Raw genomic sequence first — 15000 nt, 5'->3', positions numbered from 1 at the left:
ACGTAAAGTGAGGCCTTGTTAGAATCTGAGAATTGTTACCTCACAATTCCTATAAAATACATTATGGGCATGACCACAATTGGCACATGCATAAATGAGCAGAGTAATTTGAAAGGTCATAACTAAGTTGGGCATATAGAGGATAGTGGGTTGTGGAGCGAGTGTTTGGCTGGGTGGCTAAAACACCAACATTTCTGACTTTGATGATTAAGGGATTGATATGGTTAGACAGGGTAGGACCCTCCACCAATTTAACTTCGTGGAGGAGGTCATGTCGACGAAAGCTAATCTTTGCAATATTGGTATAGGATTTACACTGCCCTGTGGTAAAAATAGTATAGCATTGTACTGCCACTGCATCATAGTCAACAAAGCAGGCAAGCAGGTCATTTTCAGTCTGACCAGTTCTTGTCATAGACAGGACAATCAGTGAGAGTAATGGAAACAGTTCCAGTACAAATATTAAGAGAAGAGTGAAGTTGGGCAGGAATAGATTTGCCATTGAGGTCTTTCAAGGTAGATAGTGTACAAGCTTGAGACTCGGATGTAATAGCAACAAGGTGTAAACAATCGGAACTGCGAAAGGAAACTTTTGCCTGTTTTGCTTTTTGAGATATTGTTGGATGAGAAGGGTATTGTCAGAGTTGTAAGGGGAATAACAAAGAATCAATCCCACTTGGCTGGACCAAAGAAAGTACTCAAAACTTTAGTAGAGGTGGAAACAGTAACAGGAGGTGGTAAGGTGAAAGATGGATGGGGTAGTATGAAATGAGGTAGTACTCTGGGGAGAGGACAAGGATGAAGAGCAGTAATAAGGGGGTAGGCAGTAGACAATGAAGAAAACTACAGTAGATGGAGTGGAGGATTTTGGGAGAGAAGAAGGGGTGTATTCTGGAGGTTGTGTAATGACCTGGGTGGATGGTTTGGAATGGATAAGAGTTGTCAGTAAATATCAAGGAGGGAGTATTAGTATCAGCGGTCACATCCGTGGTCAGAGGAAAGGCACGGGTCAGGGAACGAATGAAATCTAATGTAGATAGGATAGTTGATGAAGGGGCAAGCTTTAACCCTTTGGATCCAATTGCAACACGGAAATCACGCTGCCGAAAACCCGGGCAATGGGTTAAGTAAGTGGCCAACATTCCAGGCGTGTGCTAACACCCATGAGCAGTGAGAAGACTTTGTGCCTCCCCTTCACAAAGTTACTTTATATATTTATCTTTTGATTTCCTTTATCCAAATGGTATTAGCCTTCGCTAATGATGGGCATGTTCATGTCATCCGGGCCATGGCTAGTTTGCCCTATGACAGCATATTCACTTCACCCATCCCTTGGCTCAAGTTTTCCCATGAAGTGACCGCAATGTAATCCAGTCTACCCCTCAAGGAATACTGTGCCCATGGCCCCCGGAGGGCATTCATGACTGACACAAAGCCAGCCTTTCATCCTTTCATCACAGCTCTCACACCTTTGAAAGTGGACAGAACAAGGGGATGAGGAGGAGGGTCTCAATCATCATCCCCCCCCCCCACACACACACACAATCATCATCATCATCATCAAGCAAGGGATTGCACGGAGGGGTGTCATTCAAGTAAAATGCCTTTGTGAACCTTCAGAATGCACTCTATTAACTCCTCATTTTCCCAGCCATTTCTCCTTGTTTATTTTAGGAAATACTGACATGCTATCAGATGTTTCAGAATGACATTTACAGAATTTCTTTATACATTTTACTTGCAACATCTCTTTGAGAGATTGAAAGTACACCACTGGCTGCATGCAAATAATCAGCAAAAAAGGAAGACTTTCTCTATAGGATTAACAAAGAAAAATAAAAAGCTATCTGGAAACCATTTTATTTTACATAAGATTTTTACACTCTGAGGGATATTTTCTGGATTGTTCATAGTATTTACAGATGTTTATTCTAGCCACAATCAGAATCTTCATCACAGGATTATTTTGGTATAGGAACATACAAATTAAGAGTGAAATACAACTGAGACCTATAGTTGCTATATGGCAACAGAGACTACATGGCTAAGACTACATAAAATACCTTTCAGCAAAAACTAAATGTCACTCATTGTAGAGTTCTGTTGATGATGTTCATTTCAAAACCTGTTCTCAGTACCATGCCAAATGTGAAAGGTGTTTCAAAGCACTACTAACAATTTGAAAAAGAAAAAGAAAAAGAAAAAAAAAAATAAATGAAAATGCTAAATCTGTGAACAAGTCCATAACTTTTTATCCAATTTTATTATAAACAATGATACAGGAACAACTGAACCCAGAAAATAAAATTACATCCATAAATATCTGCATTTATACAACTGTCAAACAAGAGACCAAACTTTTATCAACACATCCCAGAGAACAATAACAATGAGAATACCATGCATATAAATAGGTCTTAGACTCCTCTGAAAGTTGTCATTGCCATATGTTTCTGTCTTTGGTTCCCTACAAGAAAAAAAAGTATTTTGTACCTCTTGTGCCTTCATCCCTTAGGCTACAAAATAAAATATTAAAAATCTGTAATTAATACAAGCTTTACATACTCCACATTAACAAAGGTGTGAATGAAGAAAAGTTTCAAGAGCATATCAAAAGCTTTTATTAAGAAATTTTTGTATCACGAACGTTTGTTTAATATGCCTTCCGACAATCACAGACTACTGTTGGGTTTGGGAATATGTTGAGTATAACTAGAATACACAGGTAATGTTGACATCACAGTAACAGTCAGTTGATGATACATCTCCGTCTAAATTAAAAGTGTGTGGGGGTCTTAGAGGGTAACTGACATCTATCTGTTTGACAACTCTAACACTACTACACCCAGCAACATAACAAGTAACTAACAATATAAGTAATTAAAATGCTATGGTTTACACTGTATGATTTGGGGCCAACAATGCATATAAATGACTCCTCTTGTCACCAGGAAACATTATTATTCTTTCTTAAGCACACATGCTCTTCATTTACTATTTAGCTAAATTCACTTGAGATTATCATACAACAGCTGTTAGGTTTTAGCATGTAATGCTGTAATAACATGATTTCCTACAAATTCTTCATAAAGGCAGAATTAATAAGGCCTCCTATCAAATGAATAAAACAACTGTACTGAGGTTACCCTTTCTTTCTAAATAAAACTTGTCTTTGATATATAAAAAAAACCTGACATTTTCTTCCTCTGAATGCCTTCAACATGAAAATTTGACAAATTAAACAATTGCTTAACCATTTCTTTCTCTACCCAAATCTTCCCAAGATGTCTTTTGTCATATTACGTAACATAAAATTCTTTGCCAACCTAACTACTTACAGCCACAATCAAATAATACATAAGGCTTTTGTTGCACCATACCAAACTAGACACTGTAGGTCCTGATGTGTATGACAGTGAAACTTACTGCTCTGGAAACTAACAAAAATGTGCTTGTTACATACAAAAGGAATGATCAATAAAGTACCCAACCTGCCTAACATGCAGGACCCTGTAAGACAGATCATATTTAAATATGATCGCCATAATATATATGTATCTATATATATATATCTTTGTGCTTGTATCACTGTCAAACATCAAGTGACATTTATCTGTCAAACTCACCTTTAAAAAAAGAAAAAGAAAAAGAGAGAGAAAAAAAAAGAGAAAAAAAAAAGAAAAACATGCTGTCAGTTATCCTTTAACACCATCACAAAACAGAGATCACGCAGAGGTAACCGTGAAGCTCCCAATTAATACTTTTTAACCAGTAACTACAGTTCAGTTGAGCCATAACAGTGTATTCCCTGCCCATCCTTTTAACTATATACAAGCTATAAAATCAATAACTGTAAAACCAGAAGTTGGTTCCCACTCTCAACTAATCATTTTACTGTCAATAATTTACTCTGAGGCTACAAGAAGCAAGTTGAAGATCTACAAAATATGAACCATCTACAATAAATCACAGTTGAATACAGACAATTAAAGCAACAAGATTTTTATTTTCTTATATGACACAAGATATTGCATACTGGCTCAAAACTTTTCGTTGGGAGTTGACAGCATAAAAAAGTACAAAACAAAAATTCCTATCTTAGCATCATTATGATCAGCACCATTAAGTAACAATGAACATTCTTCCCTCATAAATAGGAGCTCAATAAATTCCTCAAGTAGGCTAATATTGTCATTTCATTGTAAATTGGCAAAAGGGGAAATATATTTTTAAAAAATAAAAAAAATAAAAAGTGAAAATAATGTAAAGTGTCTGAAATGGTTCAATACAGTAACTGGCACAATACAAACCGTCACAACTCGAAAAGTCAATATCCCTCCTGATCCAAGCATCAAGGCACGTCAGTAAAGCCTTACATAGACACCTGGTAAGTTAGCCACCCTCTTAGGTCATACTGTAAGACCTTTGTCTACATGAACTCTTAGGCAGAGAATTTCCCAATGAAAAGTAGCATGATATCTAAGTAGACATTTATATGTTGCCAAATTTTGGGCCAACCTAAATGTCTATTTATGCACTCCATCCTCATAACAGAAAAACAAGGTGAATATGTGCAATTCTATGGTCAGAGCAGCTGGCTGCACTTTTAAAAGTTATTAAAGCCAACAATTTCAAAGCATTCATGAGAACCAATTACTGGAAAGTGGACAAGGGAAAATTCATACCTACTAACCATTCACACAGGGAGGCAAGGGCAATATGTATGCTGACAATGACACATACACATTTGTTAGCATTAATGCTTACTTCAGAGGAAGTAAGGAGTCGTATGAACAGGAGGAATCACTCTCTTATCATCTGGCACGGCATCAAACAACTTCGCATGTTTTTCATTTGCTGATGTGAAGGCCAATATAGAAGCCACATTTCCAGCTCTATAACAGTAGTTTGGTGCTGACCAGACAGTGACCAGTTTAGCATCAAACATATACTTGATACCTGCAACAATAAAAATTAAGGATTTATTAAATTCTACACGGTCAGCTTTCTGTAATGCAGCTAAAATCATATGTATACATAATTAGTGGAAGCGTATTTAATTTTACCAAATGCAATTTATTTCCACTTTCCTAAATGTAAAGAAGTTTCACATTACAAAAAATATATACAGAAAAGTAATTACAAAAGAGAGTCAAACTTCCTAACATAACAAACCTTCATTGACAAGTTGATGTGCTCTACAAATGAGTTTTAACTTATTGGTCTCCGTAAACTTGTGGGTGACTTTGGCGCCAAAGAGCCAACCTGCTCCTCGAGGAGACATGGACCATGACTCGATTTCTTCAGGGTCACTCCATACTAAGTCACAGAAAGCCCCTGTAAGATACAGCAATAGAAAGGAATATATGAAATACACAGTACACACAAATATGGTTGAAGTTTAAGCATAAATTGTTTCAGATGATTAATTTACTTGAGAAACCACTATGCAGCTTAACACCCTGAATTTTGTAAGAACCTCAATCAGTAAAGAAAGGACCTGTCTTCATCTTTAGTTATGCAAGTTTATAGTAAAGTTTCGTTACCGGTAATTCTGATGCAATTTCAGGGAATGATTCAACAATAGGATAGCAATAAATCAGTTCACAAAATTAAAACTTCAATAAAAAGCGACCATGTTAGCATTCGGTCAAACATAAAATTTGTATATATAGCCTACCTTTGTGAGGAATCTCTTGATTACGATTTATAGTTCTTATCTGATCTAGTGTGTTGATTTCTGGTGACAATCCTCCATGAACACATAATATTTCATCATCAATTATCTGCAAGAGAAAATGTGTAAAAAAAAATATATATATATACATTTAAATTAAAAAGTAATTAATCCCTTGGATCCGAGTGACAAGGCCATTGTGTCATGAACAAATTTGGCAGTAGGGTCAGGTGACAAACACGTTACTGGAAAAACTGGACTGAGAGCCAGGGTGACGGGAACATACCATTATGAAAATTTCACCTGTGGGATGGGGTGAAGGGAATGACTTGCCACGAGGTGTTCAGACTCAGTGGGCATTTATAAAGGGGCTCTTGCATTATTTCCATTGGTAAACAAGTGTGGACCATGATGGGAAGAGCACAAGCACCAGGGAAGACACTATTTCCATTATTTCCATGTTCAGATTTTTTTTTTTACTGACCAACAGCACAAGGTGTATTATAGATAATAAAATATTATGAAAATATATTTAAAAAAACAACTAATAACTTTATCTTACTTAATGTAATGCATGAGATGCACTTCAGCAAAAAAAAGATATAACATTGCAAAGGGGAGGCAAGAAGTCTTGACACTGCACATGAATTCATAAGAACAGAGCCTGCAAGCCACATGTGGACAGCAAGGCACTCGGATCCTATGGGTTTAAAGGAAAATGGAAGAGGGTTCAAATTTTTTTTTAAGTGTCTACCACTGAGCACTGAATTCTATGACCAGTACAACTGGTTATCTAATAACTCGACTTTTCAAGGTGAAACATGTAATATCATAATTTTGTCTTCTGATTATGGAAAAATCAGCATTTGATCAATAAAGAGCAGCCAAGGCTACTAAGAATAAAAATAGTGCAAAATGAAAAATATGAAACCCTCTTGAAAAACTAATATGTATAACAAAAGCACAGCTATTCATGAATGCACAGCTATGAAAACCTGTTTAAAAGTCTTTCCATACTCCACTGATAAGCATGTAACCAAGTTTTATATGACAAGTGAGTAAAGCCACTTACAGCTGCTATGGTAAGTAGATCGAAGACTTTACAGCAGTACTTCCATGCATTTACATTTCCATATTTGTTTTGGCACTCATCTGAAAGTAAAGGCGTCCTTTAAAAAGAAGACTAAAAGACTAAAATCATAAAACTCCAATGTTAATTACAAGAAAATATATACAACCTTTGAAAATTCTTGAAATAAAATCTGTAACATATACAATGGTCTATATTCTGGACAAGTTCATTTACACAATACAACTTTTTTCATTTAACTATTCAACAAAATATGCACAAACCCAGCATGCAACATTAATATCATTGTTATTATTATTTATTATTATTGCAACTTTTACTCAACCCCTTAAAGACTGAGGATTAAAGCAGCATTTTTTATGAGAAATGCGAGCAAGCTATGGTTTGGTTCGGTTTGCTCCGCCTTCCTGAATTCATCAAAAAACGTTTCTAACATCCAGCTTCCTATTGATGTACACAAACTCCCACAATATGAGAAGACTCATTCCCCTTCATGGTAGGTGACATTACTCGTGGAAGAAAACTGACTAGATGCTGTTAGTAATGAATAGTGAAATAACTGATTACAAAGAAATCTTTCCTTACCTTGGTTTTGCATTAACTAAAGATAAACAAAATAAGAATTTCAAAAAATACTTTAATTATTATGTAGCACAAACATTATGATAAAAATCGTTGACGCCCTTTAAAGAAACAATTTAAAATGAAAATATCTACTATTCAGAGCAAAGATAGGTCTTTCAAACTGCGAGTTTGAAAGGCAATAACAAAGGTAAATAAAGACACACTGAACATCCCAGAATAGCCATATGACAAATACATATATCTAGTACCTTTCTTCTACAGAATAATAAAGCTCTCTATATACTCCTGTTAATACTTCTGGTTGGCACAGATACAATTGGTGACAAAATAAGTAAATTATCAAGAGAATTTCATCATTATCACCCATTTCTGTTGGTCATATTGGCAGGGTTTTTTACTATAGTGAGATCATGAAACTGTAAAAAGTTTGAAAATGCTTTGTTCGGTTATGAAACCAGACCAAGATGTCTGACCATGTTCCATCACAAGCACAAGTTTCTAGATATTTCAAGAAATCTTGAAATATCTTGCCATCAAAAATACACCTTAACCACTTCCTGCTGCCTGGCATGTCCGTACATGCCATGGCTGTTGTGGACAAACAAATCTTCCTACTCTGTCTGCTCATCAGACAGAGTAGGAAGTAGCATAATTTCTTTACTAAAACTTTTAGACAATAGCACCTTAAGTGAAGGTAAACCTTCAAAAATTTGATATTTTTAAAAATTGTATCAAAACACAAGCTCTTATGTGCCTAATGTTGCCCGCAAACTACCAAACAAACTGGGCGGCAATAGGGGAAACTGTTGATGTGCACCAATAAACAATGAATTTTCAACAAATATTTTTTAAAATACTCAAAAATTGGGGGGGGGGGGGGGGGAATCTCCTGTAATCTATTAGGCTTTGGTAATCCTGTGATGCAATACTTCTGCTAAATACGTAAAAATAATGGAGTTATGACTAAATCTCTGACCCCCCCCCCCCCACCTCCGGTTCCAATGTTCACTTTGTCGCATCCAAGCAAATACACTCAACAATTTTTTTTTTTTTTTCCCCTATTTATTTTGGTATTCTCTGATAGCTAGCTGGCAATTCTACTTCTGAATCAGCTGATAGCCACAACTAAGAGACAAAGCAGACAGTCAACATGAAAGAGTCAGAGTGAGAGGCCAGGTGTCTCCTGACTCGATGTGACACCATACCCGATGCGCCCTCATCACACAGTAAGAGGATACTACTAATGATAGATGTTATTCCTGTAACTAATAAACATAATATGATGAGAAATACATGTCAATCACAGCTGCAGCTCAGGAGGAACGGAACCGGACTGCCAGATGGCAGCCAGGACAGCATGTAACCCCCGTGCCATAGGTTCACCACCAGCCTTTAACAGTTCAGCTGGTATGCCGCAGATACCAGCTGCTTTACCACACTTCAGCTTGGAAATCGCCCCCCTAACTTCAGTTAGGGAGGGAGGGTCCTCACTGATAGGTGGATCCGGCAGCAGGATCTCGACACTACCCGCATCCAAGTTAACTGTTGGTGGGTCAACCTGGTACAGCTGCTCAAAATACTCAGCCCAACGTTCCCGCACCGCAACAGGATCTGAAACGAACTGACCACTTACTGAGCGAACTGCTGTCACCTGTGAAGACGGCTTGGAGTTCAGCTTTCTCAGGGCTTGGTATGCAGGACGAAGGTCATTTACTAAGAAATGGCCTTCTATCTCCTCTGCAAGACTCCTAATAAACTGTTCCTTGTCCATTCTTAACAGAGACCGAGTTCTGCGCACAAGAGAACGGTGCAATTCCTGATCCCCTGTCAGACGAGCCGCACGACATGCATCTGTGGCTTCCAGTGTCTCCTGCAAGATGGAATTCTGTACTGCTCTCGGGCGTACACCAATCGTATCTTGAGCTGCATCAAGCGTTTCACGCTTAAAGGTATCCCACAGAAGAACAGGGTCTGTAAGGCTGCCAAGCACTGCGAAACGATCAGAGATTGCCTCAGCAAACCCGCGGGCACACTCCCCCTCCCTCAGCCTGTCCAAATGAAACACCCTAGGGTGATCATTTGACCGCTGGGGGGTTTTGAAGTGGACCCGGAGAGTAGCCACAACCAATCTATGGTCAGTACCACAGAACTCAGCACTCCTGTACACCCTGCAATTCTGAAGGATCCTCCAACGAGTGCTAACAAGTATGTGGTCGATCTCCTTGGCTGCGTTACCCGCATCACTGTACCATGTCCACCCGCATCACTGTACCATGTCCAGCGATGTGGGTCTGGGCGCTGGTACCAGGAGCCAGAAATCTTCAATTTCTGGGACCTAGCAAAGTCCCGGAAAAGGAGGCTATTCTCGCTACCGGCATCAGCTCCTGAACCATGGGGACCAACAGACATCTCATAGCCAGCTCGATCACAGCCCGATACCGCATTGAAGTCGCCCAGAACAATGCGAATATCTCGTCGGGGACATCTGTCTACCACAGATGTAAGTTTGGAGTAGAACATCTCTTTCACGTCAAGTTTACAAACATCGGTAGGAGCGTACACAGCAATAAGAGACATGAAGCCAAAAGATAGCTTCAATCTCAATACCATTATACACTCATCAACAGGAGTAACCTCTACTACCGAGGGCTGGAGTCTGCTGGAGATGGCAATGGCTACTCCCTGGAGATGGTGGCCATCGCTGCGGCCCGACCAATAATAGGTGTAGCCACCTACACAGGTCATGCCGCTGCCAGGCCTCCTCACCTCCGAGAGAGCAGCCACCTCAACTCTCAGCCTCGCCAGTTCCCTCGACAGTAGAGGCAACCGATCATCCTGACGCAAAGAACGGACGTTCCAAGCCCCCACCCTAACTTCCCGCCTGAGGTTTAGCCTCTGGCAGTCGCTCCGGGTGGATGCCACCTCTGCCACCCCCACCAACGCTGCCCCATATAAAAGGGGGTGGCGGGCTGCGTGCCCCATCATCCACCTGTGGGGTTCCCAAGGGCTTTCCCCCACAAGCTTCACTCTGGGCTGGCGGCCACCAGAGCGCAGGCGAGACGGGTAGTTCCCGTTCCCAGCCTGCGCTCCAGCAGTCGCCCTCCCAGCAGGGCCCACAGTCCGCCTCACTTGCTGGGTGGGAGGGGCTTTTCCCCTCCTCCCAGCCTTTCCATTTAATTGTGGCACTGCCGATTGGTTTATATCTGGGGGGAGGAGGACTGGTAAGGCCCACCTCCCCCGAGCCTCCCATTAACCCCAGGGGGCTAGGGGGCAGGAGTTGGTACAGGGCCAGGGCGTGTCCACACGCCGGACGGCCATGGCCCTGAACCTCTGGGGCCTCCTGCTGCTCCGAGATCCCCCTCAGTTTAGCCTGGAACCGCAAGGTATCCAGTTTCCATGGGCGGCCACGAGGAGGCACTGCAGGGAGTCTCGATGATGGAGAGGCTATGCACTGGCAGGGGAAGGCTTATGCAGAGCTGCTCCCTTTTTCGCACGAGGCTAGCCAGCGGTGGCAGCTGTAAGCGAGAAGGCATGCAGAAGCTCTTAACACTAACTAGACTACCACTCCATCGCTTCACACCACCCTGCGCATGAGGGGAGTTCCCTCACCTTCAAAGCCTGATATCTCAAAACAACACCTTTGTCCACATTTTTTATGTCAATTCCATAACTACTTGGGTGATTCTAATGGGGTTTGGATCATTTGAAAGCTGAATAAATTTGTGATTTTTTGTGCCAGGGGATTTTCATTTCAGGTGATAAAAGTCCATTTTTATTATAAAAAAAAAAAAAAAAAAAAAAAAAAATCCTACCAAACTACGAAGAAATTTCAAAATCCACTGGCACAAGATTTAGGAATTTCTATAGAGTATGTGGTATTTCTTTTAAGAGTTTCAGTCAATAGATAAGTGAGATACATAACTTTATTTGATTTTTCAAAAACTTTTTTTTTTAATAACTTCATTGTTTATTATCTAAATGATATGAAAGTTGGTGGTTTAAATCGTAGTATATGTAAAAAAAGTCCGATCATAATTAACAAATTTCGTTCTGGAGTGCGACGGTCCCCTTAAATCTTAGACATCATAGTACACCACCAGCCCTCCCCTAGAAGAATGTAATATAACATCTGTCATTCAATTTTATACAAATGTAGCAATGGATTTTCTTCTTCTTTGTATAGCTTTTAATTTCCAAGTATGAAATTCATTCTTAAACAATTTAACATCAAAATCCAACCAAAATTTTAAAAATAAATGAAATCACACTGAAGAGTTTCTATAAAATGAAATTAATTTGGCACTGGGTATTCAATTTTTGAGTTCCATCTAGAAACTGATTCAACTAAATATATGCAAAAAACCCTCCCCCCCCCCAAAAAAAAAATAGTAATAATAAAAAAATATAAATAAACAAAATACATGTATATATATATACATATATATATATATATATATATATATATATATATATATATATATATATATATATATATATACACACACAATTATATAAGATGAATAAAAACGTTGAAGAATAACACTTACCGTAAAAACCATAGACCTGCGTTATCTGTCTCGATTCGTGGTTGCCCCTGAGGAGTGTGATCTTGTGTGGCCATTTTGCTTTGAGGGAAAGGAGGCGAGTTAGCGTTTCTAAACTGTAGTATCCACGGTCTACAAAATCACCCATAAAGATGTAGTTGGTGTCTGGAACTTGCCCTCCCGTCCGGAATAATTCTTCCAAGTCATAAAACTGTGGATGGGAAATGTACATCAAAATGAAAAAGCTCTTGGCACTTCAACATTCAAATTAAATGTCAGATTAAGTAAAAAAAAAAAAAAAAAAAAATATTCATCCATTATTTTACTGAAAGAAAAATATCTACAATAATAATTATAATTTATTTTTCATTACTGTTTTAATGGTAATATTTTTTTTTACCAAATCCTTATATTAGGCATAAAACAGAATACCTAGGCTAAAAAATAAAAAATAAAGTGTCCTCAGAGATGGAAAATAATATTTAACTCAAAACTTACCTGACCATGGATATCACCACACACTGTTACTGGACATGACACAGGTTGGATATTTCCTTCCTCTATCAATAACTCACATACTTTTTCACATAATTTCTGTAAAACAAAATTCAAAATCAATGAAGTGTTTAATAAAACTTCAACCCAGTCACAATGTGTGACATGCTATTATCCCATGGCAAAAAAATCACATATGCTGAGTAACATTTCATCACAGCATGGGTTTTTGATCCAATTACTATACATATTTTGAATTTCAAAAGATTTTTTTATTGGGATAAAGTAGGTGACTTCTACAATAATCAGATTAAGTAATATGATGCTAAAATTAGTTGTGATTACTTGTCTGTTCCTAGTTCTTTTGTTTTTCTGGTGATGATGTGTAGAGTGACTGGTCAAGTAGGTATATAGAAAACCAGGCTCATTCTTGCTGGACTTTACCTAGGTCATGCCATATTCTCACAACTGCCCTTTTGGATAATTCAAGCAAACCATAGGACTGTGGCAGTAAAACATCAAAAGACATCAATTATGCCTCATAACTGTATATATATATGTATACATATATGTATATATATATATATGTACATATATATGTATACATATATGTATATATATATGTACATATATATGTGTATATATGTGTATTTATATATATATGTGTATATATATATGTGTGTGTATATATATATATATATATATATATATATATATATATATATATATATGTATATATATATATATATATATATATATATATATATATATATATATATATATATATATATATATATGTATATATATGTAAATATATATATATATATATATATATATATATATATGTATATGTACATATATGTATATGTATATGTATATATACATATGTATATGTATATGTATATGTATATGTATATGTATATGTATATACACATACATACATACATATATATATATATATATATATATATATATATATATATATATATATATATATATATATATATATATATATATATATATATATATATGTATATATATGTATATATATATATATATATTTATATATAATATATATATATATATAATATATATAATATGTATATAAATGCAGCCACTTGGGGGGCAAGCCAGCCCAACTGAGTGCCGGTCACAAGCCCGGATAAATGCAGAGTGTTGCTGGACGGGAAGGGCATCCGCGGCGTAAAATAAAAACCGCTCCAAACCAACATGACAGAAGCTGAAAGAATATTGGCCCTCAGTCCCCGGCAGCCCTTAAATGGGCAGAGGGTGCTAAGAATATCCGGTTTTGCAGGGAGAGGTGAAATGCCTAACTCCACTCAAATTCAAGCCGTTAAAGTCGGCAGCCTTAATGTTGGCACAATGTCAGGAAAGGGGAGGGAGGTTGTGGATCTCATGGAGAGAAGAAAGTTGGAGGTACTTTGCCTGCAGGAAACACGATGGAGGGGGAATAAGGCCCGAGAGCTGGGGAGAGGCTTTAAGCTTTTCTACAGTGGAGCAGATGGAAGAGGAAGGAATGGAGTTGGAATAATCCTGAGTCCCAATCATATAGAAAACGTCATCAGTGTCTGGAGAAAGAATGACCGAATAATGTTGATTAAACTAATTATCGGAAATACAATCATTAATATAATGAGTGTATATGCACCACAAGTAGGCTGCGATGATGAAGAGAAAGACAAATTTTGGCAAGACCTAGATAGTATGTGCACAGAGATGCCGGATGTTGAAACAGCCTTGATTGCTGGCGATTTCAATGGTCACGTGGGAGAGAGAAACTTGGCAATAGAGCGTGTCCATGGTAGATATGGGAGCGGGGCTGTAAATCCCAACGGAGAAAGGCTAATTGACTTCGCAGTGGCATACGATCTGGCTATATTGAACACGTTCTTCAAAAAGAAGGATTACAATACATATGAAAGTGGAGGACAGGAAACACAATTGGACTACATATTATACAAGAGAAGTAAAATGAGTGAAGTCAGAAATTTTAAGGTAATTAAGGGAGAAACAGCTGCCAAACAACATCACCTGATTATTGGGGAGTTTAACATTAAAAGAGGGAGGAAAGGAAAGAAAAGGGCAATACCTAAGATTAAGTGGTGGAATTTGAAAGACGAAGACCAGAGAAGTTTGTTCAGGGAGAGAGTGCTGGAGCAGATAGAGTTGAGGGAGGGAGTTGAAGAGTGGTAGAATTTGAATGCTTCAATGATCCGACAAGCTGCAGAGGAAATATTGGGGATGACATCTGGTAAAGGACCACCCAATGACAAGGAAACTTGGTGGTGGAAGGAAGAAATATCGGACACTATAAAGCAGAAGAAGATTACAAGGAAGGAATATTACAAAAACAGAAATGAGGAAAATGAAGAAAGGCTTAAAACAGCGAACAAAGCAGCAAAGAAAGCAGTGGCAGTAGCTAAAGCTGAGGCAAGGGAAGAAATGTATCAAGAACTCGATACAAGAGGAGGACAGAAAAAGATTTATAGAATAGCAAAGGCCAGAGACAAGAGTACGAAAGATCAGACACATATCAGGCATATGAAGGATACAGAAGGAAATGTTTTGTATGATGATGATGCTATAAA

General features: G+C 38.0%; 1 protein-coding gene across 1 annotated transcript in view; it reads right to left on the bottom strand.

Annotated features, from left to right (window-relative positions):
• Positions 1 to 1844: 1844 nt before the first annotated feature.
• The window catches only part of PpV (Protein phosphatase V), a 25020-nt gene continuing 11864 nt past the window's right edge, over positions 1845 to 15000 (bottom strand). Inside the window, exons 2-7 of the mRNA XM_070119066.1 lie at positions 12395 to 12490; positions 11900 to 12107; positions 6750 to 6829; positions 5681 to 5786; positions 5176 to 5337; positions 1845 to 4959 (exon numbers count right to left, since the gene is read on the bottom strand). Coding sequence (XP_069975167.1) covers positions 4769 to 4959; positions 5176 to 5337; positions 5681 to 5786; positions 6750 to 6829; positions 11900 to 12107; positions 12395 to 12490 — 843 coding nt within the window. The 3' untranslated portion in view covers positions 1845 to 4768. The remainder of the gene's footprint in view (positions 4960 to 5175; positions 5338 to 5680; positions 5787 to 6749; positions 6830 to 11899; positions 12108 to 12394; positions 12491 to 15000) is intronic.

Source organism: Penaeus vannamei, chromosome 43 (genome assembly GCF_042767895.1).
Source record: "Penaeus vannamei isolate JL-2024 chromosome 43, ASM4276789v1, whole genome shotgun sequence".
Classification (NCBI taxonomy): Eukaryota; Metazoa; Arthropoda; class Malacostraca; order Decapoda; family Penaeidae; genus Penaeus; species Penaeus vannamei.
The sequence above is the reverse complement of the archived record's forward strand: the minus strand, read 5'-3'. Positions and strand labels throughout refer to the sequence as shown.